General features: G+C 45.2%; 1 protein-coding gene and 1 pseudogene across 3 annotated transcripts in view; one reads left to right on the top strand and one right to left on the bottom strand.

Annotated features, from left to right (window-relative positions):
- The window catches only part of FAM161A (FAM161 centrosomal protein A), a 28693-nt gene extending 12981 nt beyond the window's left edge, over positions 1 to 15712 (top strand). Inside the window, exons 2-7 of one of the 3 annotated variants that reach the window (XM_075535653.1) lie at positions 1580 to 1818; positions 4744 to 5907; positions 6307 to 6474; positions 8639 to 8738; positions 14274 to 14428; positions 14888 to 15712. In XM_075535653.1, coding sequence (XP_075391768.1) covers positions 1580 to 1818; positions 4744 to 5907; positions 6307 to 6474; positions 8639 to 8738; positions 14274 to 14428; positions 14888 to 15023 — 1962 coding nt within the window. In that variant the 3' untranslated portion in view covers positions 15024 to 15712. Of the gene's footprint in view, positions 1 to 1579; positions 1819 to 4743; positions 5908 to 6306; positions 6475 to 8638; positions 8739 to 14273; positions 14429 to 14514; positions 14596 to 14887 lie in introns of all 3 variants that reach the window. The other 2 variants (XM_075535652.1, XM_075535651.1) reach the window with 2 other exon arrangements.
- Positions 15713 to 19677: 3965 nt separating this feature from the next.
- Positions 19678 to 20452, bottom strand: LOC142430998 (phosphatidylinositol N-acetylglucosaminyltransferase subunit A pseudogene; annotated as a pseudogene).
- Between the last annotated feature and the right edge of the window lie 5196 nt (positions 20453 to 25648).

Genomic DNA, 25648 nt, shown 5'->3' with positions numbered 1-25648 from the left:
GGAAAGAGCTCCTGGGAGGGAAGGGAGAGCAGAGAGAGGGACAGGAGCCTCTTGAGCTCCTGGGCGTTTCTGAGACCCAACAAGTTTGGTCAGGGGAATCGCAGCTTGTCAGTGAGGCGATGGGAGATATACAGGGCTCGAGCTAAGGAAGTATGCACTGACAGAAGGAAGGGAGATTTTTTTTATTTCCTGTAGCTGCAGGGCCTTGAGTCAGAAAGCAGGTGTGCAAATAATGAGGTGACTAGAGTGCTGGGGGAGGGGCTACACAAACCCGGCCTGGAGAGACAGCTCTTTGGAGTGTTGGGGCAGGAGTTGCATAGTTCAATAGGTCATCCAGCCTTCCGAGAGGCTGGGAACGGAACAGGGACTTTGAGGTTTCATCTTCCTTAGAAGCCCGAGAGGAGGTGGGGGCTGCCCAGTCTGGACCCACCCCAAACACCATAGAGTTTCCAATGACTGATTTTTGCAAGCATTACTGGGCCTGTCTTCCAAGGCCCAGCTGAGAGACTCAAACTTGCAACTTTCCAGTTAACTACGAACCACATTAGCTGCACCAGCCAGGGACTCCGAGTCTCCTTACAGAAACTCTTTGTAAAAGATGGATGGAGTTTATCCAATCATAGTGTAAACCATGTGTTAGGCTTGGTTGTCTAGAGAAACAAAACCAGTGGCAATCATGTCTGTATAGGAGAACTTTATATCAAGAAGTAATGTTATTTCCGGAAGGCGTACCATCCTACTCCATGGGTCTGATGCTAGCCAGAGCCCCCTTCAGACCCTTGTAGCCTGAGGCCGCTGATGCAGAAAAAGTGAAGCAGGGAAGTCACGGGCTAGTGGGTGCCGACTCAGGTAGATCTGAGGTTGGTGGGAACACGGCAGGGTGCTGACAGCCCTTGGGTTGGCAACCCACCTGGGTCCAACCCTGGAGGCAGACAGAATCCAAACAAGGAGGAAGGCAAAGGGCAGGAAGGAGTTCTCGATGCCTGTCTTACAGAAAAGGAGCACTGTTGGCATAGTGGTTATTAGTTGGGCTGCGATCCATAAGGTTGGTAGTTTGAAACCACCAGCTGCTCCATGTGAGAAAGATGAGGCTTTCTACCCTATAAACAGGTACAGTCCTGGAAACTCAAAGAGGCAGTTCTACCCTTGCCCTATTGGGTCGCTATGAGTTTGCATCCACTCAAGGGCAGTGAGTTGTTTGAGTCTTATAGAAAAGGCCACACCCCCAAGGAGGTTTCACCAGGCTACCACTTGATTGACAGGTTGGACTCCACCCCTCCCTCCACACAGGTACCATCAAGGTGGCATAAAAAGCTAAGCCCCACAAATATAATGGATTAAATACTGTCGCTGGTTGAGCTGGGGATCTAGCCATCCTTTATAAAATGGTAGAGCTGCATGTCTGGCAGCCTAGGCTCTCTTGTTCTTAGTGAACTATCACACAGTAAAAACTCTACACGTAACTTACAGCCCACTAAGTGGAGTCTCTAGGAAGCAGCATTTGGACCAGTATCAAGTTACTTTGTGTCTCAATCCCAAAGATTGTCACCGTTTGATTGCTTGTTTGTTTTCTTCTTAGGCCAATTTTGACACCAACTTTTCTGGGATGGATGGGCGTAAGCGTGTGAGCCAGGAGAACATGTTGAACTTTGCTGATGTCCACCACTCCAATGCAGAGTACTTCCGGAAACTAGAAGAGCTGAAGGCTGCCCACGTGGAAACTATGGCGAAGTTGGAGAAAATGTACCAGAATAAATTAAACTTGAAGGGAATTCAGCCAGTGATCATCAGGGAAAATGAGCCCAGTGTCTCCTCCAGGTCAGTTTGTGCACAGTATTACTTGTGGACTGGAACAGAAAGCACACACTGAAAGTGCCCAGGAAAAGTCGTTCGGAATGTCTTCCCTAACTCTTAGCATTCTTCATGATAAAGGAGGAATGTCTTAACAACTATAATGGCTTACCACCCTACAAGGTGACTTCTTGGTGTGAAGGTATCTTGGTTTGCCATTTAGTCTTTTTTCTTTGACCCGCATTTGTACCACTGTAGCAATGTCTGGGTGATTTTAAGCGATGAGTATTGAAGTTTACTTTGAAAGCTCTTTTAAACATAAGGGTAAGCATGAGCTCACAGGATGTCGTTCAAAGGGTTCGACTGTGAGATATGTGACTTACATTTTTTTAAAACCATTTTATTGGCGTTCTTACAGCTCTTATAGCAATCCATACATCAATTGTACATTTTGGGACTAGTCCTGTTTGGACCGTGTCTGTTATTGATGTGCTCGCTTGGAGCCCTGAGGCAGGTCCCGTAGCTCATTCCATTGGTTAGTGTGGATTGCATCTCTCCTTTGTGCCAAACCTTCCGGGGCACGAAGGATTCCAAAGCTGGATGGCCTACAGGGGTCCCAAGATGAGCTGAGAACCAGAAGTTGCGATAGACCATGATGAGACAGGAAGATGCAGCGAGCCATGCCAAGGTGCTGGTGGAGGAAGGCTGGTAGGGAATTCTGTGAACGTATCCCATCTCAGCTCAGTCTTGACTAGAGTAGAGGAGCAGCAGGTGCAGAGGGCAAGAAGTGGCCTGTAGGCCGCAGGAACTGCGCACACAAAGACAAAGCTGCATGGGAGACCATGGTGTGTATGAGGCACTTCTTGTGATTGGCTTTGACTTTGGTATGAGGTAGTGGGGCTGGAACGAACGTAGAAAGAGAGGCTGGGGCTAGTCTTGAGAGGCTGTCTGGGCTGGATTGTTTTGTAGTAAGGAGGAATCACTGAAAAGTTTCCAGCAGGGAAGTAACATGATCAGACCTTTGTTTGGGGAAGTCACTCTAGAAAATGGCGAGGATTCTGTAGCGGTTAGACGCAAGGCGCCTCTGCTGCCTGCTGTTCCCCTCCTGTGCCTGGAGAGATTGGAGCTACATCATATGTAGCCTCTTTCCCAGCTTTTCATCTGAGTAAAAAGGAGCCCCAGTGGCGCTACAGTTAAACCAGCAGCTGCTAAACAACGGTTGACGGTTCAATCTCACCAGCTGTTCCAAGGGAGAAAGAAGTGGGGTCTGCTTTCATAAAGATGTACATCCTTGGAGGAGAAAATAGGACCGGTGGTTGGGGGGGGGGGTATCGGAGAGGACAGGGGGCGGGGAGGAGAGTGGGAAGCCAAAAAACACAGGGATAAGGGAGCAATAAGAGATCTTAAATTGATGGCTAGGAGGATGTATAATGCCTGGTGGGGTTTAATCAAGTGCAATGTATCCAAGAGGAATTACTGAGAGCCAAATGAAGGGTTAGCATGATAGTGGGATAGGAGGGAGGTAAAAGGAAATAGAGGGAAAAAATAGGCAAAAGCTATTTATAAAGGTTTAGCTATAGGCATGTTTATATATGTAAATATGTTAATTTATAATGAAAGGGATAGAGGCCAATGTACATTTATTTATATGTTAAATATTAAGATTGATGGACTTTGGTCCTCTACTCAAGGCCTCCCTTAACACAAGAACACTTTTTCCTAATGACTGGGCACTCTTTGATACTCATCTTTCCTACACTATTGCTGAAGACAAAATGGGTGTATAAACAAATGTGGTGAAGAAACCAGATGGTGCCTAGCTATCAAAAGATGTAGTGTTTGGGGTTTTAAAGGCTTGAAGTTAAACAAGCAGCCATCTAGCAGGGAAGCAAATAAGCCCACATGGAAGAAGCATACCAGCCTGTGTGATCATAAGGTCTAGTAGACTGGATCAGGTATCAGATATCAAAAAATCCAAAACAAAAAACTTTATCAATGTGAACGAGGAGGTTTGGAGTGGAGACCCAAAGTCCATCTGTAGACAATTGGATATTCCCCCACAGAAGGGTTATAAGGAAGGGATGATTCAACCAAGGTGCAGTATAAAACCTACGAAACACACTTCATTCCTCTAGGTCAGTGGTTCTCAACCTTCCTAATGCCGCGACCCTTTAATACAGTTCCTCATGTTGTGGTGACCCCCCCCAACCATAAAATTGTTTTCGTTGTTACTTCATAACTGTAATTTTGCTGTTATGAATCAGGCGACCCCTGTGAAAGGGTCGTTGGACCCCAAAGGGATTGTGACCACAGGTTGATTGGGCTAGACCGGAGAACACATGTTGGTACAGATAAGAACTCTCCACACATGGAATTCAGGAACAGTAGTGGGAGTAATGATATCATGAGGATAGGGGGATGTTTATGGAGGGAAGTCAGGGAAAAAGGAGGTACTCATCATGGATATATAGCCGCCACCACCCCCTAAGGGGACGAATAACTGACATGTGGGTAAAGGGAGACAATGGACAGTGTAAGATACAAAATAATACTAATATATAATTGATCAAGGAGTCACGAGAGTGGGAGGGTGGGGAATAGTAGACAAAAAAGAGGAGCTGATACCAGGGCTCAAGTAGAAAATGTTTTGGAAATGATGATAGCAACATATGCACAAATATGCTTGATACAATTGATGTATGGAACGTTGTAAGAGCTGTAAGAGCCCAGTAAAATGATTTTTTTAAAAGATGTGCAGCCCTAGGAACCCTGTGTGCTCACTCCCCGTGAGCGGCTCCATGGTTTCGTTTTCTGAATACAAGTGATTATTTCTGCAAGGGCTATCCAGCGCCTGTTTTTGTGATCCAACTCTGACTTTAGAAGCCGGAGAACCAGCTTCATTTTTATGTTTGGTCATGCGATTGAAAGTGCCCCGTGCTTCTCCTCCCGTAGATCTGGCTCCGAAAAAGCCGCCTCTCCCCCGGTCACCCTGATGCCATCGCCTTCGGAGCGGGACGCGGGCCAGTCTTCCTCCGAGTACGTGTCTTCCTCTGACGAGGAGCCGCCGGGGCCCGAGCTCGAGGGCCCGCCGAAGAACAGGACCATGACCTTGACCTACGCCAAGGAGCTCATCAGCAACATGTGGAAGGACTTCTCGGTGGAAGATTACATCCAGTCCGATGACACGGACGGTGGCTCCGTGGAAAAGACACGAAAGAAACGCAAAGGCTGGGTGCCAACGATCACAGTGCCCGAGCCCTTCCAGATGACGGTTCGCGAGCAGAAGAAAGGGGAGCAGCCGCGGTCGCGGTCGCACGTGGAGATGCTGCGCGCGCTGATACGGAAGCAGGAGGAGGCGGACGCCGAGGGCCGGAAGAAGTTCCGAGCCACCCCGGTCCCTTCGAGCATCCTGGAGCCCCTGTACCACGACCTGGTGCGGCGGCAGGAGGAGCGGCGCCGGGCCGCGCGGGCCGCCGCCAAGGACGCGCTCCTGGCCTCGCAGAAGCCCTTCAAGTTCATGGCGCGCGAGGAGCAGAAGCAAGCGGCCCGGGACCAGCTGAGGGACTTTTGTAAGCCCCAGAAGAAAGCCAGTCGCTTTAAAGCCAGGCCCCTGCCTCCGTCTATCTACGGCCCACCCGCCAGGGCCCAGGGCCCAGAAGAGGAGTTCACCGGGAGCCCCCCAGCCCCGCCGCCCGGCGCCCCCGAGCACCCGCCGCCCCTGCAGCCCCCGAGGGGCCCAGCGGCGCGGAAACCCAGGTGTCGCAGGTGCAGATGCAGGTGCAGGTGCAAGTGCAAGCGCAGGCCCCGGCGCCCGGCCTCGGACGTGGAAAACCTCCCCGAGAGATGTCAGCACTGCCTCCTAGGAAACTCTGGTTCGAAACTCAGATCAGCCTGCGACCCGCTGCACCTCCGCGCGCCCCCCCACCCCGCCGCGACCCCCGAGAGGGAGAGAGTTCTTACCGACAGCCAAGCCGAGGAAGACAACTTCAAAGAAGCACGATGGCCGACCACAAGGCGCACGTCCCCGCTGAAAAGCCCAAGTTCAAAGCCGGCGCCTTTTGACTTCGACCCTCCAAGGCCCACCGTATCTTCCAGAGGACGAGAACAAGCCATAAGGTAAAACGATCAGGGGAGAAAACCGACAGACTCACGCTGGTTCGTACAGCATCCCGGAGGAGCTTCAGAGGGTTCCCGGAAAATTCCATCTTTCAATTCCTTCCCCCTCCACCCCACCTTTTTGACACTTTCTTATATGGTTCTATTCATTTACATAAGTTAATTGGAAATGATTACTCTTCTCTGGTAAGATACTATAGCATTTTGCCAGAGAGTGATGGTCTGAGAAATGAATGCATATTGCGTTGAACGCTTGGGGCCTGAAAAGATCACAGTCAGCCTATTGCACCCATTTTCATAAGCCAGGCCTCAACCTTCGCTTGGTCCTGTGCTGAATCTTGACTAAGGGACGTTTCTCCTGGGCCTGCAGTGGATTAAGCCTTAGTTTGTTGCCCTCAGGAGATCCCTTGAGGAAAAGAAAATGTTGGAGGAAGAAAGAAATCGGATCCTAACCAAACAGAAGCAAAGAATGAAGGAATTGCAAAAACTCCTGATAACCCGGGCTAAGGCTTATGACTCACATGAAAGTTTAGCTCAAAGGTCTAAATCCAGAATAAAATCTCTCAGGTATCCTGAATCCTGGCCCTCTAGATCATTGGTATTCAAACTTTCTTTTCTTTTTTTAATCAATAGATGGCCATGTAGAAACAGATTCGATATTATTATTTTTATGTAAGTGATTCAAATGACAAGATTATGAGAAATCTTGATTTAGAACACTTTTTTTAAAAAACAACTTGCCACATTATCAGAATACACTTCAATCGAGGGCTGTGGCAAAGAGCATTGTTCTAAAGTTTGCGTGGAATCTGGTGGCACAAATGAACACGTAGATGTCCATGTGTTAATCCAGCGTGTGCTAAAAGTGTGTGTTTTGAATCTTGTTACAATTTTAATCCAAAAAATATTTTGTACAACCTCTACAACTCCTTCATAGAACACTAGGATGCTGCAGTAGGAAGTTTGAAAACCAATGTCCCAGAGGAACATTTTTATGTCTTACATAGAAATGTTCATGTTTTGGTGGAAGAATATCCTTGAAATCGGGGTTATATGATGTGTGTGCGTGGGGGTGGGGGTGGTGTTGCCGATATGAGACAATAGATATGCTTACAAGGGTAAGTAAAAAAGTATTGCTACTAAGGTTAGGTATTAATACCTACATGGGGTTTAATCCAAGAAAAACAGGTGCCTTTAAAAAATCCATTCAAATATTTTTTTAAAAACTTTTAAGTAAATAAAATGAGATGGGATTCTACCCAATCCCAACACTCACTCACTCCCCCCACCCGCACAACAACAACAACAAAATGTCTTCTGAGGGAATCTGTTGAGTCAGTTCAATTCCAGACATCGTCTCTGGTCAGCTCAGAAGTTGTGGTCGGCCTTTAAAAAAATTTCGAAGGGAAAAAAAAAAAATTAAAAAAAATTTTTTTTGAAGGGATACTCTTGACAGATTTCCCCAAACATCACAGAATGATCTTGGGTCATGAAATGAAGAAGTTGGAAGAAAAGGAAAAACTGCATTGGTGAGAAAAAAGGTCAGGAAAGTTGGGCCAAGGAATTGTTTACCTTCACAACCGTCACCCGCTCGTTCTTCCAGGGAGCAAGGACTGCGGCCAGAATGTGGTGAACACTAGCATGTCCGCCCCACAGCCCTGGTCTTGCCCCTTCAGACTGCTCTTTGTTCTCAACCCCAGTAACATAGGCAAGGAGCATGAGTGAGTTCCTTGAGGGTGCTCACGCTGCTGTTTTAATGTGGAAATCAAAGAGCATAGAATTCTTCGGGGAAGGACTGCAGAGGTGGGAAGCTGATCTTCAGAAGGGTTTGGATCTAGAGGGTGGCTGTGTAGAGAGGAACAAAAGTTTTACATTTTGACACTTTTATTTAATAAAGGTGTACTGGAGGGGGGAGGTATCTATGGTCTGGCTGCATTACTTTTTTACTTACCCTCATAGATTTTATATATTTGTTTTTAATCATCCTATACCTTTATAATAGAATATTAATCTATTGCTACCGGGAACTTAATTTGACGAGCTTGAGTAAAAACTACTTAGAAAAACATCTGTTTTGAAGAAAACTAGCTTTTTCATACAATCACCTTATATAGATAATAAGTATAGCTTATAACGTTATAGAATAAATCTGTTTTATGGTTCATGAAATCTTACTAGAGTTCATATAGTTCACAAAGAGAAAATAGCATCGTTTCATTCAGTATAGAATTGTGTCCAAAGAATGAATACACTGGGGTCAGTTAATGCCCTTTGCTTCCTGTTCCTCTGTAGTCCATATTCCATATTCCTAACCCCCCCCCTTTTTCTCAGACCTGCATCCATTTGATGACCTCCACCACTAATCGGCGATCCCGCCTAGGGAGGAAATAAAGCAGAGCTTGTTTTCAGACAAGTTCCCTTGAAGATAGCCCTTTTCACTCAAGGGTTCTTAGTGTTGTGCCCTGACAGCTTAGAAATGAGATACAGAAGCCTTCGCTCATCTCCTTCCGCCATTGTGGAGCCCCTTCATGCCTCAAAGGTGTCACGAGTCCCAGAATTCCCAGACTTATTTTCCATTTCACGAAAAGATGCCAGTCTGGGAAAGGAATTGGGGGAAACTAGATTTTTCATAAACCAATTTCTGATTTGTTGTGTAGGCTACATGTTTATGTGTACGGGCTCTGGGTTCTTAGGGAGCTTTGCAAACCTCATTTCTTCTGTTTAATTTTAGAAAGAGTGACAAGGAGAGGAGGAGAGAATATCGACAGGAACTGGAAGCCAGAGAAGAGACGTTAACAAAGAGGCCTCTACTGTTTGAAAAAGTCGCTCAGGTTGTGTTTGTAGGAATTTAAGAGTGATTATGAGCAGCTTCTTGTCTTTTTTTAAACATCTTCAGCTCATAATTTTATAGCCCATTTTTCTTGCGTGTTATATAATGCTCTTAGATGTGTTATCATTTCTGTGACAACTTCATCAAATCAGCCAAGTAAGTAAAAAAATCTGAGCATTGAATCTTTTGATGAGGCATGTAAGCCTGTTAAGGAACACACTGCTAATTTAATTGTTCTCTAAACAATAATCTCACAACCAGTTTTGAATCCTGGGCTTTTTTGCAGTACCAACTTGCCAAGTCTTATTAAGTGTGAGACTTCATAATATGATATGGGGGTCGTTGGATTAAAAAATGAAACAAATGGCTAATTGAATCAGATTCATTTCTGCCCCTTTTTTTTAAGTGAGTACAATTTTCTCTTTTTTTTGAGTCTATAATTTTCTATCCTCTACATTTACAGGAAGGACTTCCTTTTGAAAGGAAAAGCAAACTAGTCGCATGGACATTGGATCCTGATTTTACAGAATTTATGCCCCATTTTATAACCTTTCTCTTTAGGGAGATTTGTCAGTTCAGGTCTTTGTGCCCATAATGGATGAGGTTTGTGTGGGTGACAGGCAGAAATCACTAGAGGTGGCCTGGGCCGTGTTGTGAATTTCAAGCTGGATGATCAGACAGCAGGCAACTGGAGCATCTTACCAGCATACATGAGGGACAGGTGGCACCCTGGGAGTGGGGTTTTTGGTGTGTTTTTTAACATTTCCATTTTAACTTTTGAGGGGAAAGTCATTATAAGCTGTTTTACAGTGTGCATCATAAAGTGATTTCCTGTGGTCCCAAAATAGTTCTCTTTGCTGGTCACCAGGCTTCCCGTGTGTATCTCCCATGCATCCTGCCCCCCACTAGCTAGCTCTTTGATACCTGTTTTGGTTGGTACAATGAAGGTGACTGGCTCCCACTCCCCCACCCCACTCAAATCCCTCCCTCCCACCAAGAGACCTTTTTATCTTCTCTCTTTATCCTCACGGTTTCATCCTCAATTTTAAGTTAGATTCTCCACCATCCCGGTTGTCCACCTATCAGGTGGAGCCTTTGCTATTTCCTATCCGAATTCTCCTTTAACTCGTCATCTTGCTTTGTTCTTTGAAAATCCACCCATTATAGCTTCTTGACATTCCCAGGCCAACCTTTTAACCCGAGGTAATGCTTTAATAATGAATCCCTGGGTACTGTAAACGTTTCAACACCTGGCTCCGAACGGAAAAGTCAGACGTTCAGATCTCCAAGAAAGATCTGATGAACTGCAGTCACTGAAAACCCTCTGAAGCACAGTGGATTCCGACACACGTGGGCTCATGTGTGTCTGTGAACTGCAATCTCTTGAGAGCAGTAGTCGTCACGTGTTCTCACGCACTCCCTTCATTCTCACTGCTAGTGAATGGTGTCAAAAACCTCACCGTGGACTTCTGCCTAATACATGCACAAACAGTAACTGACGTTCAGGGAAAGGATCTCACCAGGCTTTGTTGTTCGTCTGTGGCGGGTCTATGATGAGAACCCACATCAGTCTGCTTCCAACAATAAGCTGGCGGCCTCCTGCCCCAGAGCTGCGCTCCCGAGTGGTAGCCTGGGAAGAGATTTCTGTGAGCCTCTTTGACCTCGCCCTTCGCTGTGTGCACGCATGCGCTCACACACACCTTTGCCTTCAGGTCACGGTGAAGTAAGAATTTTAAACTTAGAATTTTTATTCCTGTTATTTTCTCAACCTGGAATGCCCTTCAGGTTTCTTCCTGTCTTGACCTAATTCCTAACTTGGCTTTCAAGACTTGGTCTAAAGTCACTTCGGGTGTCCCTTCATACTGGGTCCAGTGCCTTTTCTGTCCTGTCTGTCCTGGTCTCTGCACACCTCTGCCTTTATTACCCCATCCCTACCCCATTGCACAGCAATCGTCGGTGCACCCATCTCTCTCCTAGCTACTTAATGTGAAAGGTGATGGCCAGGTTTCTGTATTCCCAGCACCTGAGACAGGGTTGGGGGGTGGGAAGGGGGAGCAGGTATTTGTGTAAGCATTTGTGAACCCAGACTGAATGACCGTGATGGCCTTAGCCCTACCAGCTACTGCACATGGTCCTCTCCAGGAGTTGGCCCAGGCTGAGCACACAGCCCGACCGGCCAGTCTGAAAATTCCAACGCTTTCTAAACACCAGGGAAGATAAAGGGGTGCGTGTAAAATTAAACTCATAAAGAAAGCTTCAAGTTGAAAAAGGAGGTTAGTGTCCTATCTGCTGTTTCTTTTACTGTTTCACCCTCTTGGGGTCCCACATCAGGAGTTTCCTCCTTCCAAGCCCTTCTCTCCCCACAAGCCCTCCACCTCAGGGCACATCTACACACCAGTGTTCTAAATATTCATAAATAAAGAATTATTATAAGCAAAACTTCAAGTTATAAATGATAAATACTTGTTTTTCTTCAAATTAGGGTGCTTTCATTTTTCCTGGTATTTTAGTTTCTGGAAGAAAAAAACAAAGCTTGTGAATTGGGTGAAGTTCTGTAGACCACATGCATTTTCCATTCAAAAGGTGTGTACATTTTGTTTCGCATCATTAATTGCAATCTTCACAATGTAACATCATTTATCGCACCTCCACCTTTTGGATCCTGGTTTGTTGGGTTTTTTTTAATAGTCATTGTTATAAAATAACCACACAGTGATTTTTTAATTGCTCACTTAAATGCAAGGGAAAATGTTCATTTCAACTAGGGATAATTGCAAAGTGTCCACCTTGTAAGATATTAAAAGGTAACTGTGTGCAGAGTGGCATTAACCATTTGTAATTTAACTGTTGCCGTGCCGCTGTTGAGTTATCTCCTATAGGAACATGCCTGTGATGCATTACACAACAAGCCATGTTGTTTTGCTACTTTTGAGTAGTGAGGCTGATTAACAACCTGAATGGATAGTAAATTGAATTTTAAACAAAATTTAGATGCACTGACTGACATTAATCTTCACTGCTTTATATTTAATTTGCTTAAGTCAGAGCATGCTATTACTATTCTTTTTAAAAATCCTTTTTACTGTTTAAGTTTGATGGACATACAATTCACATATCAAACAATTCAACAGTTCAGTCACATCAAGAAGAGTTGTACAATTCTCTCCATAATCAGTTCTAGAGCATCTTCGTCCTTGTACTCCTCATTATCAGCACCCCACCTCCCCCAGCCTCCCCACCAGCCCCCAAGGAACCACCAATCCAGTTGCTGTCCTTAATACATTCAGAAACAGCCCCGGTTAAATTGTGGTTAAGTGCGGGGTTTGTAGCCAAAAGGTTGGTGACTCCAAACCTCCAGCAGCTCTGTGGCAGAAAGATGCGGCTTCTGTAAAGATGAAAACTCTTCTCTGGCCTCAGGGTTGCTATGAGTCATGGATGGCACTGTTCAAGTGTTGTGTTCTTCTGGGGTCGGGATGGGGGGTGGTTGGTGTTGCATTCAGAGTTAGCTCTGGGTTTCTTTCTTCTGCTCCACAGCCTTCGGGGCACAGTTCGCATTTCCTCACTCTGCCCAGCCTTCTGCTCCCCAAGGCCTAGCTTCTGGAGGCTTCTCTTACTTTTCCCAAAATTGTTATTCACAATGAGTGCTTTTTTTGTTGTTGTTGGGAGCTCTTACAGATATTATAACAGTCAATAATTCAATTAGATCAAACATAATTGTGTAATGGCTACACCATCATTTTCAAAACATTTTCTTTCTTCTTGAACTCTTTGATATCAGTTCTTTATCTCGTATATATGTATGTATATGTGTGTGTATGTATATATATATATATATATATATATATATATATATATATATATATATATATATATATATATATATATATTCATATCTTAGACATCCAATGTGTCCATTCACCTACAATTCTGTTATCGCCCTTGAGGGGAGCTATACAGACAGTGAGTGCATTTTAACATCAATCCGCATGCTTCTGCTGTAAGTATTAGAAGATTACTGAGTGACTGATGTGTCCTTTGTAATCAGTCTTTGCTGGGGTTTCTGTTGTGACACTCTAGACTCTGTGGCCCTGGAGGAGGCTAATACCCGGCAACCATGTTGCCGAAGTCAGGCTTCAGGCTGCCTCCTGCTCTCGGTTGACCACCACGACCTTTGAAGAAGCTTGGTGAAATAGAAAAGGCCCAGGCGTGCCTCCAGAGGCTAGGTTTTACCACAGACCAGCCTGTGACCTTGGGCAAACCACTTAACCTCTGGAGATCTTGGTTTCCCATGTGTTAACTACGGGCTTAGACTGGGTCTTCTCTCGACCCTTCCTGGACCAGGCACCTGGCATTCGCTAGAGGTTCATGGGACAATTCTTGGCCCTAAACTAGCTCAGATCTACTGTTGGGCGCTGAACATGGATTCATGCTGAGTCACTAGTGTGAACCCGACTTAGCCTGTGGCTCCATCAAGCCTGCAGTCGGAGGAACTGTGTCACCTTCTGACACCCTCTAAGTGTAAGGGGGTCCTGGACCTTCCCCACGGGTTCCAAAGCCAGGAAGTGACATTTCACAGATGTGGACACGCCCCACTCACTATACCCCTTGATTCCTCTATAGCAGCTGTTCTCAACCTGGGGGTCCAACAACCCTTTCACAGGGGTCACCCAGTTCATAACAGTAGCAAGATGACAGTGATGAAGTAGCAACAACAATAATGTTATGGTTGGGGGCACCACATGAGGACCTGTATGAAAGGGCGGCAGCACGAGGAAGGTTGAGAACCACTGCTCTACAGAGTAGAGCGGATGACCGTATCATCTCTTCTAAGAGAATGTACAGCAGCTATCACACGAGCTTATTTCCTATTTTTCAGTTGTCTGTCTATAGTCTTAAAAGGGCATTAAGACATTGGTTCAGTGTAGGTCAAATCCTCAGGTGCTCACCATGCAGGTTAACAAGTACTCATTGCCAGTACTCCAGGAAGTCCATCTGTGCCCTTCCCAGGGCACAACCCATGACCTTTCCCCTAGAAAACACCATTATACCAAGCCTGGAGTCTTGTTTGGCTCTGCATTTGTATCACCTGGGTCCATAGCCCCAGACGAAGTGGTTTGGTTTGGCCAGCTTCCGGACTTGGTGTGCACACCTGCATGTGGCTGCCTTTGCGCTGTATTGTGCGAGTCCTCTCTCGTGGTGCGTAGCTGCATTTCACCAATGTTCAGTGCTTTACTTACTGTTTGACCAGCCCCAAATTTCTTTACCCAGCCTACTCTTGCGGGAGATTTGGGTTGCTTCTAGCCTGGGGCTGTCACAAATAGTGCGCTTGTGAACATTCTTGCCCTTGTCTCCCGGTTGCATCTTCCGGAGTCGTGCTGGGAGTGCCCTAGAAGCAGAATTGCTGTCCTGGGGTCTGCACGTGTTTACTACCTGTGCTGACTGACCTTAATTCTCTCTGGAGCGCTACACCGGAAAATCTTTTAAGGAAATCTAAACCTCTTGTGTTCCCGTCTAAAAAGGTTTGTCTTTCCTATAGAAAAATGCGAGACTGGCGGCAGAAAGACACTATTCTAACACCCTAAAGGCGCTAGGAATCTGTGATGAGTCTGTTTCAAAGAAAGGCCGAAGGGGGAACATTCTTGAGTACTTCAGCCAGCCGGAGATGAAAAGTCTCACTGAAGATGAAGAAAGGTAACATATATAAGATGTCTTCACGGCTTGCCTTTGCAAACACTGTCACCTACGAGGAAGTGTACTGTCCGCCCTGTTGTTCACAGGTCCTTTCCCAGTGGAATATGTGGGGACTGCCGTGAAACTATGACATTTTAACATGGTTGACACATTCCAAAGGTTGCACGGTGATGAAATATTTTGTTTTGTTTAAAAAAAATAAGTTAGATTCCAGACTCACATGGACCACAAAAATAATAACCACATGCTTTCAAAATGAATTTTAAAGCGTCAGTTATTCAAGTGTTTAAATAAAATCGTGCCCAGAGGAATATGTAATTTCCCCATTGGCTTGTTTTAAGATAACAGATTGGAACCCAGACATTGAGGAAGCACCGAGTCTATGCATGCACCGCAGAGGGTTTCTTAACCTTAACAAGTCGTTGTTCCGGTGAAAGATTGATCGATTTCTTCCTCTAGCCTCCATGAAGAAAAAAGAGACGCGATTGAGAATGGGGACGACAGGGATTCTCTTGACCCCAACGGCCAGGAGTCGGGCAAGGAAGAGGATGGAATCGGTGGAGAAAGCGGAGAAGAGAATTCTGTTGGGGAATAAGACAGCCCCTCCTGCCCCAGCAGCCCCACAGCAGCGGTCACCGCTCCCAGAAGATGCTACTTCCTCTGAGTGCCCTGCCGGCAGGCGAGCACACTCCCCTCGGCTCCCAAAGGGTTACTCCGGCTGACTGGCCGTTTGGTCCATTAGAACAAGGTTTTTGCTTACGCAGGTTTTCTAATCAGTACAATAGCATCTGTTTGCAACTTTGATCGTATCTTTTTAAAAAATGCTCGAGAATCCCTGCTGTCACAGACTAGTTATGCAAATGTATAGCATACTCTCCATTAGTTTTGGTGGAAAAGAAATGCTTAGGACTGAGAACAGAGTACTGGCCTTGATTTGGTGATGTGTTTGGCAGGGTTTTTCTGGAAAATGTGAATCAATAAATATTTTATAAATGATACCGTCTGCCCATCCTTTCTCTCTGAATTTCCCCTCCCAGAGTGAATCCTCAAACTTGTTTTGTGAGATACTTGAAAGTTTTGTATCTGAGTAATTAAAAAAGCAAGCACAAAGACAGGGTTTAAGAGCAAGACACTTCCAAATGTACTTTTGCTTCTGCCCTGCGAGGGAACTGAAAATACCAACGCCATTCTCGCCTTGACTTTCGACCCCCAAGCTGTAGTTAAATTCCATTCTCATCGACGATAAAAGTGCACAAATCGTATAACTCAGATTTAGGGCCTCTGCACACACGTTTACACATTATTGCAATCAGCGTTTGGTCTGACTGGGCACATGTTTTACTGAATTTATGCATCTGCATGTTCCCTCTTTTAAAGCAAATTTGTGTGGGTTTTTTTTGTTTTTTTTCAAATATAAAAATATTAACATGTATATAACTATACTGATATTGTCTCCATTTTGCAGACACATACATACATGCATGTCATTGTTTAAACCTGGAGAGCAAAAAGGAACAATTACAGCAATGTATAAAGTAGCCTCTTCTTTAAACCTTCATAGTTTATACAATTCTTTTATTTCCCCCCCCCAAACCTTTTTAATGGGAGATAATACAGGTATCATCATATCATTCCATAATTTGTTTACATCAAGCAATACTGTACAGTTGCTACCACAATGAGTTTCCTTTAACCAGAATTATCTTCATTATTAAAATGCACCGATGTCTGCAAACAAAATGTGTGCCAATTTCTGCCCTTTTGTTTTTCAATTTTATTTTTCCCAGATTTTATTTCATCACAGAGGAACTTAACCAAACTCCACATCCAGATGAATGTTTTTGAACAGAAGTAGAAATGTAAACAATTCAAATTCATTATTTTTTGTTGTTAATAGATTTAGGACATCTAGGATTTTTTCAATTCACTAGTATATTAAATCAGCTGAATATAGTGCTTGTAACTCTCAGTAGATGCAATACCTCCTTGACCCGAAGTCATTGACTACACTGGGTGAAAGTGAATGGGAATCCTGGCGAAATTTATGGAGAGGTTTCCAGAGTGCTCACAACATGAGGAGAGCTCCTCTGGAAGAAAACATGGCATCCGCAGACGCAGTAGATGTGCGGAGGCTCCTGGGCAAGCTAGAAATGGGTGAATGTGCATCGCAGCAACCTCTACCTCTGATAATCCTCTGAAATTCACTTCTATGTCATCTTTTTCTTTGATCAGTTGAGCTCGTGGGTGGGCTTTGGAGGAGCAGGCAGCTTCTGGGGCTATGGGCCCAGCATTGGGCGTGTCAGTGGCAGTGGGAACAGGGTGGTTATTTTGCATGATCTCAGCAGCCGGGTCTGCGCAGCGCAAATTTGACTTTTAAACATTCAAGCACAAAGGAGTAGTATGATGAGACACTCCATTTTTGAAAAATGATCATATCCTTTGGAGGATATACGTTATTAACCCAGATGTATAGAATAGCAATTTTCCCCAAATGGCAGTGTACAGATAGACAAGGAATTACAGAAAGGAGACGATTTTTCTCAATCCGGGCAATTGTTTACTTGCAATTTCTTTCCCATAGTTGGTGTTAAATGACCTGTCACTCTCATGGTTTGTAAGCTCTCTGAGCGTCGCCACCGGTTTATCCTTTATCTTCGTATTCCCTGCGTAGTGAGCACAGAGTTGTGCGTGCGGTAGCTGCTTAATAAAGGTGGGAATGAGGGATGAGGTGGTTATAGTTTTTAATTGTAATTGCTCCCAAAAGAACACACATTTTGCTTCCAGCTCATCGAGAACCAGGCAGCTCACTTGCAAAAGCGCCTGGTGAATTGTGTCTAAGGATTCCCTACGTGCTCGTGCTGTGCTTCAGCCTCACGGTCATCCTGCAGTGAACTTGAGGACCTGCCTTAAAGAGTCTTAAAAAGGAGGCAGCAGCTACCTTGACTGCCTCTAGGAAGGACCGGATAAGAACATTTGGATGAAACTTCGTAAACTATGCTCTTGGAGTTGATAATGTCTTAGGATAGACTGCTCCTTCCAAACCTTTTTTTAAAAAAGAACAATTATTGTGACTTAGTGACGGTTTACAAAGCGAATGCTGTTTTATATCCAACAGTTCCTAGACATTTTATTTCAGCTCATCCATTGCAATCCCTTCCAGGGACCATCACCAATCCCACTTCTTCCCCGTGTGAACAATTTCCATTCATCCTCATTTCCTGACCCTCTGAACTTTGACCTTTGATAGAGGCGGCTCTTTTGACCTGTCCTTCAGGGCTCGATTATTTCCACATGGGGGATGAGTTCAGTTCTTGACCTCTGGAAGGTGACGAAGGGTCATAGACTTGGAGATCCCAACAGCCTCGAACCAATAAGCTGGGTCTGCCTCAGTGGGGGGTGGGGGGAGTGGGGCTTTTGCCACTTTTAGTTTTATTTTTGGACATGAGCTTGTATGTATGAAATTTATGATAGCACTTAAGCACAATATGGTTTCATACATAAGATATTCAGGAAGCTTGACAATGGTGATCTTGAGAGGCCCGACAAATTTGCCTTCCATTTGCTTAAGAAAAAAAAAATCCAAGGAAAATAATTTTCATTTGCAAATGACAAGTTTTACATGCAAAAACAACTGAAACCCTCATTCTGTCTTAAAGTACTTCAAGTACGCACGACAATTTTGGAGGGGGCTGGAAAAAACACAGTAAGATGCCTTTTTAAATTGCAGAACAGGAAAAAAAAGTATAAAACTAAGCATTTCTCACCAATTTTGATGTTGTCACATTTCATATTCATCTAATTTTGTTTCTCCACCTGGAAATCCTCATTAAGATTCAATGGTGTGGATTAGTCCACTTTTTCTTTCCCTCAAAGAAATTCTAATTTCTAAATCCCAAAATTGCATTCATAATTTGTTTTCAAACAAACAAAAAATATATTTTTTAATCTGATAACCAGTCGTGATGGTTTAAGAAATTTGGGGAATGCAAACATTAAAAAACAATTCTGACATATTTCCCCTCATTTGCCCACAAGTACCTCATCCCTCCCGATTTCAGTCTTGTAGCAACAAAACAATCTGAACTAGCTTCAAGAAGTAGTAATATAGATTGTGTGGCAACTAACAGGGTTCAAATCCCCATGGCTCTTGGCAACCGTGACTGCTTAAATAGTAATATTCATCCACAGAGAGACTGCCACCATGGTCTGACACAGGGTGAAATGCATCAATTCTACGTGAGATTTTGTACAAGACAATACTTCGCAGCATCAGCGAGACCACCCGTGGAGGGGAACAACTTAGCACCCAGGTGTGGGACAGGAGCTGACTTGAAGGTGGCACAGCCCCGTACATTCCACTCAGAGTGCAAGAAGGCAATTCAGAAGATGAACTCCTGAATTGAAGGGCAGGGGGTTTCTCTGCACGCTCCTCAACAGTCAATGGTCCTTAGTGTCTCTAGGCTAAAATGTCGTCTAAAGAATGCTGAAGACAAAGGCTCTCCCTAGCTGTGGTTGTGGTGACTCCCCAAACCAGGAAATTATTTTAGTTGCTGCTTCATAACTGGCATTTTGCTACTGTTAGGAATTGGGCGACCCTTGTTGAGAACCGCTGTTCCTAGGCAAACCTGGGCAGCAGGCTCAGTGAAGTGCTCAGCCTTGGCCAGCCACTGAGGGCCTGGGCGACAGTTGGTTACACTAGGGTGTGGTAACGTCTCTCTGAGTACCAAGCAAAGAAGAGCTAGCTGCCCCTCTGGCCCGTAACCAGCAGGAAGGACCCGGCTGAACGTTCACATAGAGCAGATGCTGCAAAGGCGCTGGTACAGACCATCCCACAAGAGAAGCCTGCTGGTTGTAGGAACGGCTTATTGAGGGCCATAGTAAGGGTTTAAGAACATCACTTAGAATGGCTCCCGGGGTTTTTCTGCTTCACTGAAGAAATGTGTCAACACCTGGCAAACATATAATGCATAGAGTAACATTGGGAACTAGGCCAAAATATAAAAATAGCAAAGACCCAGAAAATGTTTGGCCCTTCAGCATCCAAAGCTCCCCAAACAGGATGTGCAAACCTCTGGACTAGAGGGGTGTGTTTCGGCGGTCTGAGAAGTTGCTTGCGCAGCATCAAGTTCTCTGCCGTCTGAAACAAGGGCAAGGAGTTTCCACATTCAGGGTTTGCATACGTTTCCCCCTCTCTCCTCAAAATAAAACGCGGGATGGTCAACGAGATGGCAATGTATACAAGATCAACTTTAAAAACAATGAAACTTATTTGCAATAGGTCTCTGTAGAACTATCGCCAGTCTTCCCAAACTTCCTGTCCCAGCCTTCTTCCACCTGGTTTTAGAACCTTCGCTGTTCTGGTCCCTCTTTGGACTGTGAGAACGCTGGAGAGGAGCCCAGGCTTCCTGGGGCCCACAGGCATTTAGTGAACCTCAGTGAGAGAATCTGGGGTGCTCCGTCGCAGAAGAACGAGGAAGTGGAGGTTGACCTCCAACAAGGTGAAAAGACAGCCGGTTCCTGGCCACCGTGAGAGGAGTTGGTCTGGTCGTTTGTCCGTGGGTAACACCGCTTGGCCAGCCATCCGGTCTTACACTTTGTCCGTTCTTTGCAAAACCTTCTAGGTAGAAAGTCTTGACAACATGTGGCTAGTCTCTGGGGCAGGCAGTGCTCCTGACTCAGTTAAAAATAGGCTTTTCTAGTCCTTCACCCAAAGGTTTTATGGAAGGTTCACATAAAATAATAAGATTTTCCTAGGAATTCCACAAGTTCCAGTACTTAAAACAACCTGCAGGCCACAAGTGACCGCTTCCACTATTGCCAATACATATTCACGCGGAACACTGGGAAGGGACGTGTGAGGAAAAACACATGCCTGACCCAAGACATTTCAAATGTCCTTGTGATCTAAGGCTCCCATGAGACACACCCTTCATGTAGCTGGTATCTTCCGAGAACTTCTTCCAAAATGATTCTCTTTGGACCGTCTCCCCCAAGTCTGGATATTTCTGACAGCTCCAGGATCATGTCACTAAGCAAGTCAGCCCCCTTTCTGTAAAACAAGCCTGCTGACAAAGCCTGAGCTCTTTCTAATTTGGGGATCTGGTCCACAGTTTTTTCCCACTCGACCCAGGACCTACCTTCTCATGTGACCCCTTTCAGAGCAGTTAGTAGTGGTAGCTGGGCACCACCTAGTGCTTGTGGTCTCAGAGCTGTGGAGATGTTTGTGTGGTCTGTTAGTTTGTTGGACTGATTCTATTTCTTTCCATTTTCAACACTTGATGGCTGTCCACGAACTTTCAAGACCCTAATCACTACTTACCCAAAGTAGGTTGTGAAACATTGTCTTGGTGAAGGTTTAGGCCAAGTGACCTTGGTGCAATGGAGACTGTGGTCCGGATCCTCTAGGCCCAGTGACTCACACCCTCAAGATGTTCGCTTATCTAAGAAATGTTCATAACTTTGCTTCCTGTATGCTCCACTATGTTCATAGATACATTTGCAGCAAACATAATACATATCTACAAATATCCTCTGCCAAACCTGTATTTATATTCCTGGACATTCTCCCAGTGCGCCCCCCCCCCCACCTACCCCTTCAGCCTGTGTGACTATCCAGGCACCCACTATCAGCTCACCAAGAACAGCATCTGCCTCTGTTGCCTTGAACTTTTGCAAAGCTCCTGGGGTCGTCCTCTGCCTACGTCATTGTGTGTGTGTGCCTATCTCCCTCTTGCATTGCCTCGCCCTGTGTGGCTTCTTTGGTCTCCTCGAATGCAGAGGGACATGAAAAGGCAGCGATCTGAGAAGAAGTGAAGGAAAACAACGAGGGAGGCGCTGTCAGCCATCCAAACAGAGGAGTTTGAAAACTGCTTCCAAGAATGGAATCGCAGATTTGACAAATGTATTAAGCATTATGTATTAAGCATTATGACAAATGTATTAAGCATTATGGAGAGTACTTTGAAGGTGGTAGGGCTGTTTTGTAAAAACATTTAAATACATAGCTTTGAAAACAAAAATTCCATTCTCTTTGGGAGGTACCCCCTCGTATATAATATATTAATATACATATAAAAATATATTGTGCTAAAAATAATATACAGCTATGTTCGCATATACCCCCACCAACTGACTGGACGGTACCATGCACAGAAGGTGTGGAGGACGCTAGGTTGTGGTTGGTCAGTTTTGACCTTCCTTTGTGCACAAGAGCGCCATCTCAGAAGCAGGAAGGGAGAGATGCCAGTGACTGCCAAGAAAGAAGAGCCACCGCTGAGAAGCTGAGGACCAAGGACAGGTGTGGCCGCTGCTGAGAAGAGGCCCTGCTGTGGACGAAAGACTAGGCTGGTTGTTTTGTCACCCTGACCGCGTGACTTCCCCAATGAGCCCTCGTTATTGTGAGTACTGTCTGAGTTCCGCGTGACCCCTTCAATGGGTTGAACCCCGCAGGGAAGTAGTGGAGGTGGGGGGTGTCCAAATAGGGTCAGAGCAAGAGAGTGGAGCATGTCTGACCTCTCAGGCCTGTTAGCTGGTGTGGCCTTGGTTTCCCTCCATAGTAATGCTCAGTATTAATAAACTGCAGTATTCCTTCATCCGCCTTAAAGGTTATGTTCCACTCCCCCCCGCCCCCACCAAAAAAAAAGTTATGTTCCTGAAAATTAGTCAGTTGAGAAACTGAAATAGTTCATAGGACACTTACTATCATTGAGTCTATGCCAACTCGTAGTGACCGTGCAGGATACTGTAGGACAGAGTGACCCCTGAAGGACACTGCCTCTGTGGTTTTCTGAGACTGTAACAGTTTACAAGAAAGCCCTGTTTTTCTCCCCAGGAGTGGCTAGTGGTTTCAAACTGTTGACCTTGAGGTTAGCAGCCCAACAAGTAACCACTATGCCTCCAGGGCTCTGATCATGGGGAAAAAGATTTCAAAAATCAAACTCACTGCCATTGAGTCAATTCTGACTCAGAGCTGCCTTGATGGATTGCCAAGAGTAACACTTTTATTTTTAAACATTTTATTAGGGGCTCATACAACTCTTATCACAATCCATACATACATCAATTGTATAAATCAATCTGTACATTCATTGCCCTCATCGTTTTCAAAGCATTTGCTCTCCACTTAAGCCCTTTGCATCAGGTCCTCTTTTTTTTCCCCTCCATCCCCACTTCCCCCAATCAAGAGTAACTCTTTATGGAAGCAGAAAGCCTCATCTTTCTCCTGCTGAGCTGGCTGGTGGTTTCAAACGGCTGACCTTGAGGTTAGCAGCCCAACATGTAACCACGACACCACCAGGGCTCCTGCCTCCCAGACAGTGTACTAGCAACTTGAGAAGTAAACATTTCCGAGTAGAACAGCTTTCTCAGACTGTCACTCTTTACGGGAGTGAAAAGCCTCATCTTTCTCCCTCGGATCTGCCGGTGGTTTCAAACTACTGGCCTTGCATAACCCATTCATTATATACACCACCAAGGTGTAACCAAAATATGAGTAACCAGAGAAACCAAAGTAGGACAGGCAGAACTTAAGAAAGAACAATTAAACATATTCAATAACATAATAAAACAATCCATTGCATAAAGATGATATCAATACCATGATGCACCTGTGTTGGTTAGCATACGTCAGAAGTATTGCTACTAGGTTGAGTTCATACATGCCCAGGCTTATTCCAAACAAAACATGTTTAAACATGTCTCTGCAAATTGTGGCTTGGCTGCAACCGAGTACTCTCAGAAATCTACTTGCCTTAGACTCTTTAAGGTACCTTCAAACAGGAGTCTCATCCACAGTGGCTTCCAGTTCAGTTCAAGGCAGAGAGATCAGCTCAGGAAGTTAAGACGAATCTTACTTTGGGGGATCTCAAAGGAGCATTCTTTCTTATAAATGACATTTTGCTTTTTGATGTCATCCCACAACTCATTTGGTCTTCAGTCATTTTATTATATGTGTCAAATCTTTTAGGGAAGGTCTCTACATTCAGCTCTGATACGCTCAAGGTCATATTTTGACTTGTTTTTCATTTTCTTCAGCTTCAGCCTGAATTCACCTGTGGGTAATGGATGGTCTTTTCCACAGTCAGTCCCTGGCCTTGTTCCGGCGGATGAGAATGAGCGTCCGGATTCGCTCTTCCCACTGACGTAGTCAACTTTATTTCTGTGCAGTTCATCTGGCCAGGTGCATATGGATAGTTGCCGATTGTGTCATTGGAAAACAGTCTTTGCAATGAAGGGCAGCTCCCCACAACTAATCACGGGTTCTATAGGCGCAATTGTACGGTTGAGATATATAAATATTATATTAAAGTCAGAGAGCATGTGAGATAGAAGAGATTGAAATAATGGAGTCAGACACATTTCATGGTAGCATGCTCACCTCAGCCCCACAGCCACTCTTGGTGGTCCATGTGGAGAGAAGGGGAGGGGAAGGAGGACAAGGAGAAAGGGAACAGGGGAGGGAGGATGGGGAGAGGAGAGGGAGAACCTGCGAGAGGCCAAGAGGGGAGCCCGGGAGAGAGCTCTCTATTGCTAACCCAGGCCTATATACCTTTGGGGGCAGTGCAAGCCTACTAATTACAGGTAAAGACATAGGTCACAGGAAGGGGTTGCACTATAGATGATACAGCAATGAGAGGGGACAATCTGGGGATATACATGCAATAGGAAGATGTGGTTGGAAGGGTTACTAGCCACCCACAACTAATCACAGGTTCGATAGGCACAATTGTACGGTTATTATATATAAATATTATATTAAAGTCAATCGAGAGCATGAGAGATAGAAGAGAGATTGAAATAATGGAGTCAGACACATTTCATAGTAGCATGCTCACCTCCTGGATGGCCATGATCTTACCAGCTAGGTCTGCGCACAGCATGAGCGGAGGCGAGGTGGGGCAGAGACCTGGCAGGATGCCAACCAAGGGTTATATCTACTTCGGGGGATTTGATTGCAGGTAACCACACGTCACAGGAAGGGGCAGTACAACAGGCATACACATCATGGGAAGGGGCTGTACAATGGGCATAAGCGTGGCAGGAAGGTGATGAGCTAAGGGGGTACACATGATAGGAAGGGGAGGGACTAGAGGCGTCCATGTGACAAGATGGGCCGACCCTAGATTCATGATGGCGGCCTAACCTTGGCCACCCTTGGGTGGGCGTGACCTCTCTGGGGTCTACTACAAGGAAACAGTCAACTCCTATCCTTATCTGAAAGGTCCTACTTGTTGTGGGCTAAACAGTGGTGACTGCTTGCTCTAGATGGCTGATAGCTCTTAGGGAGAATCACCCCTGATCTACTTCTGATGACCTCCAAGTGGACAGTCATTCGCAAGCAGCTGAGTTTGGCATATATTTTGGGGAGACAACGTGGGAGAAATCTTTCTGTTTCCTACAGGAAGAGGAGGGATTGGGGGCACACTTGCGACAAGAAGTGCGGATCCTAGATTCATGATGGCAGCCTAACCTTGGATGTCACTGAGCTGGTTTGACCTGTTCTCTGGCTCAACTATAGAGACCATTATCAGAAGGGTGTAAAGCCCACCTACAAGAACCAAGCTAATGGTCCCAAGCTTTTGGGGAGAAGTAGCCCATTGTCCTTAACAGCAGGGAGCAGGCCCTACCTTGGTGGAGGATGTCTCTAAGCATCTGACCTCCCACCATATGTTGGCAAAAAGTCCCTAATGTTTGGCATGTCTTTGGGGGAGACAAAGCTGGGGAAAAGTCTCCTTATAATCCCACATGACCGGTCTAGCAAAATTCTATCATGTGATCACTGCCTCATTTATGTCACTGAGACCATCTTTCCCAACTACTGAGCTCTCCTCTCTGCTTCCAAATTTGGCATTCTAATCAGCAGCAGTGTCAGATATGCCCCTATTCATGTCTTTGCCCTATAATAACCAATAATTTCAGAGCTCCTAGTTAATTGCCACTATTAACAAGACACCTAACAAGTGAAGTTAAAGAATAAAATTCAAAATCCGTTTGTTCTTTTGATCAAAAGGTATTGGAGACTGATCTTTTCTCTTGTATATGAGAGTACAGTTACCTCTTTATCCCATGAAGCAGCTGGTGGGTTTGAACTGCTAACCTTTCAGTTACCAGTGGAGCACAGAACCACTGTGCCACCATGGGGGTAAAAAAAGAATTGGGACATGAATCTCCACAATGAATGTTTATTTTTCATTTATATGTGTCACGATGCAAACGTTTAAG

The sequence above is a fragment of the Tenrec ecaudatus genome, chromosome 17 (genome assembly GCF_050624435.1).
Source record: "Tenrec ecaudatus isolate mTenEca1 chromosome 17, mTenEca1.hap1, whole genome shotgun sequence".
Lineage (NCBI taxonomy): Eukaryota > Metazoa > Chordata > Mammalia > Afrosoricida > Tenrecidae > Tenrec > Tenrec ecaudatus.
This window is presented reverse-complemented; position numbering and strand designations above follow the sequence as displayed.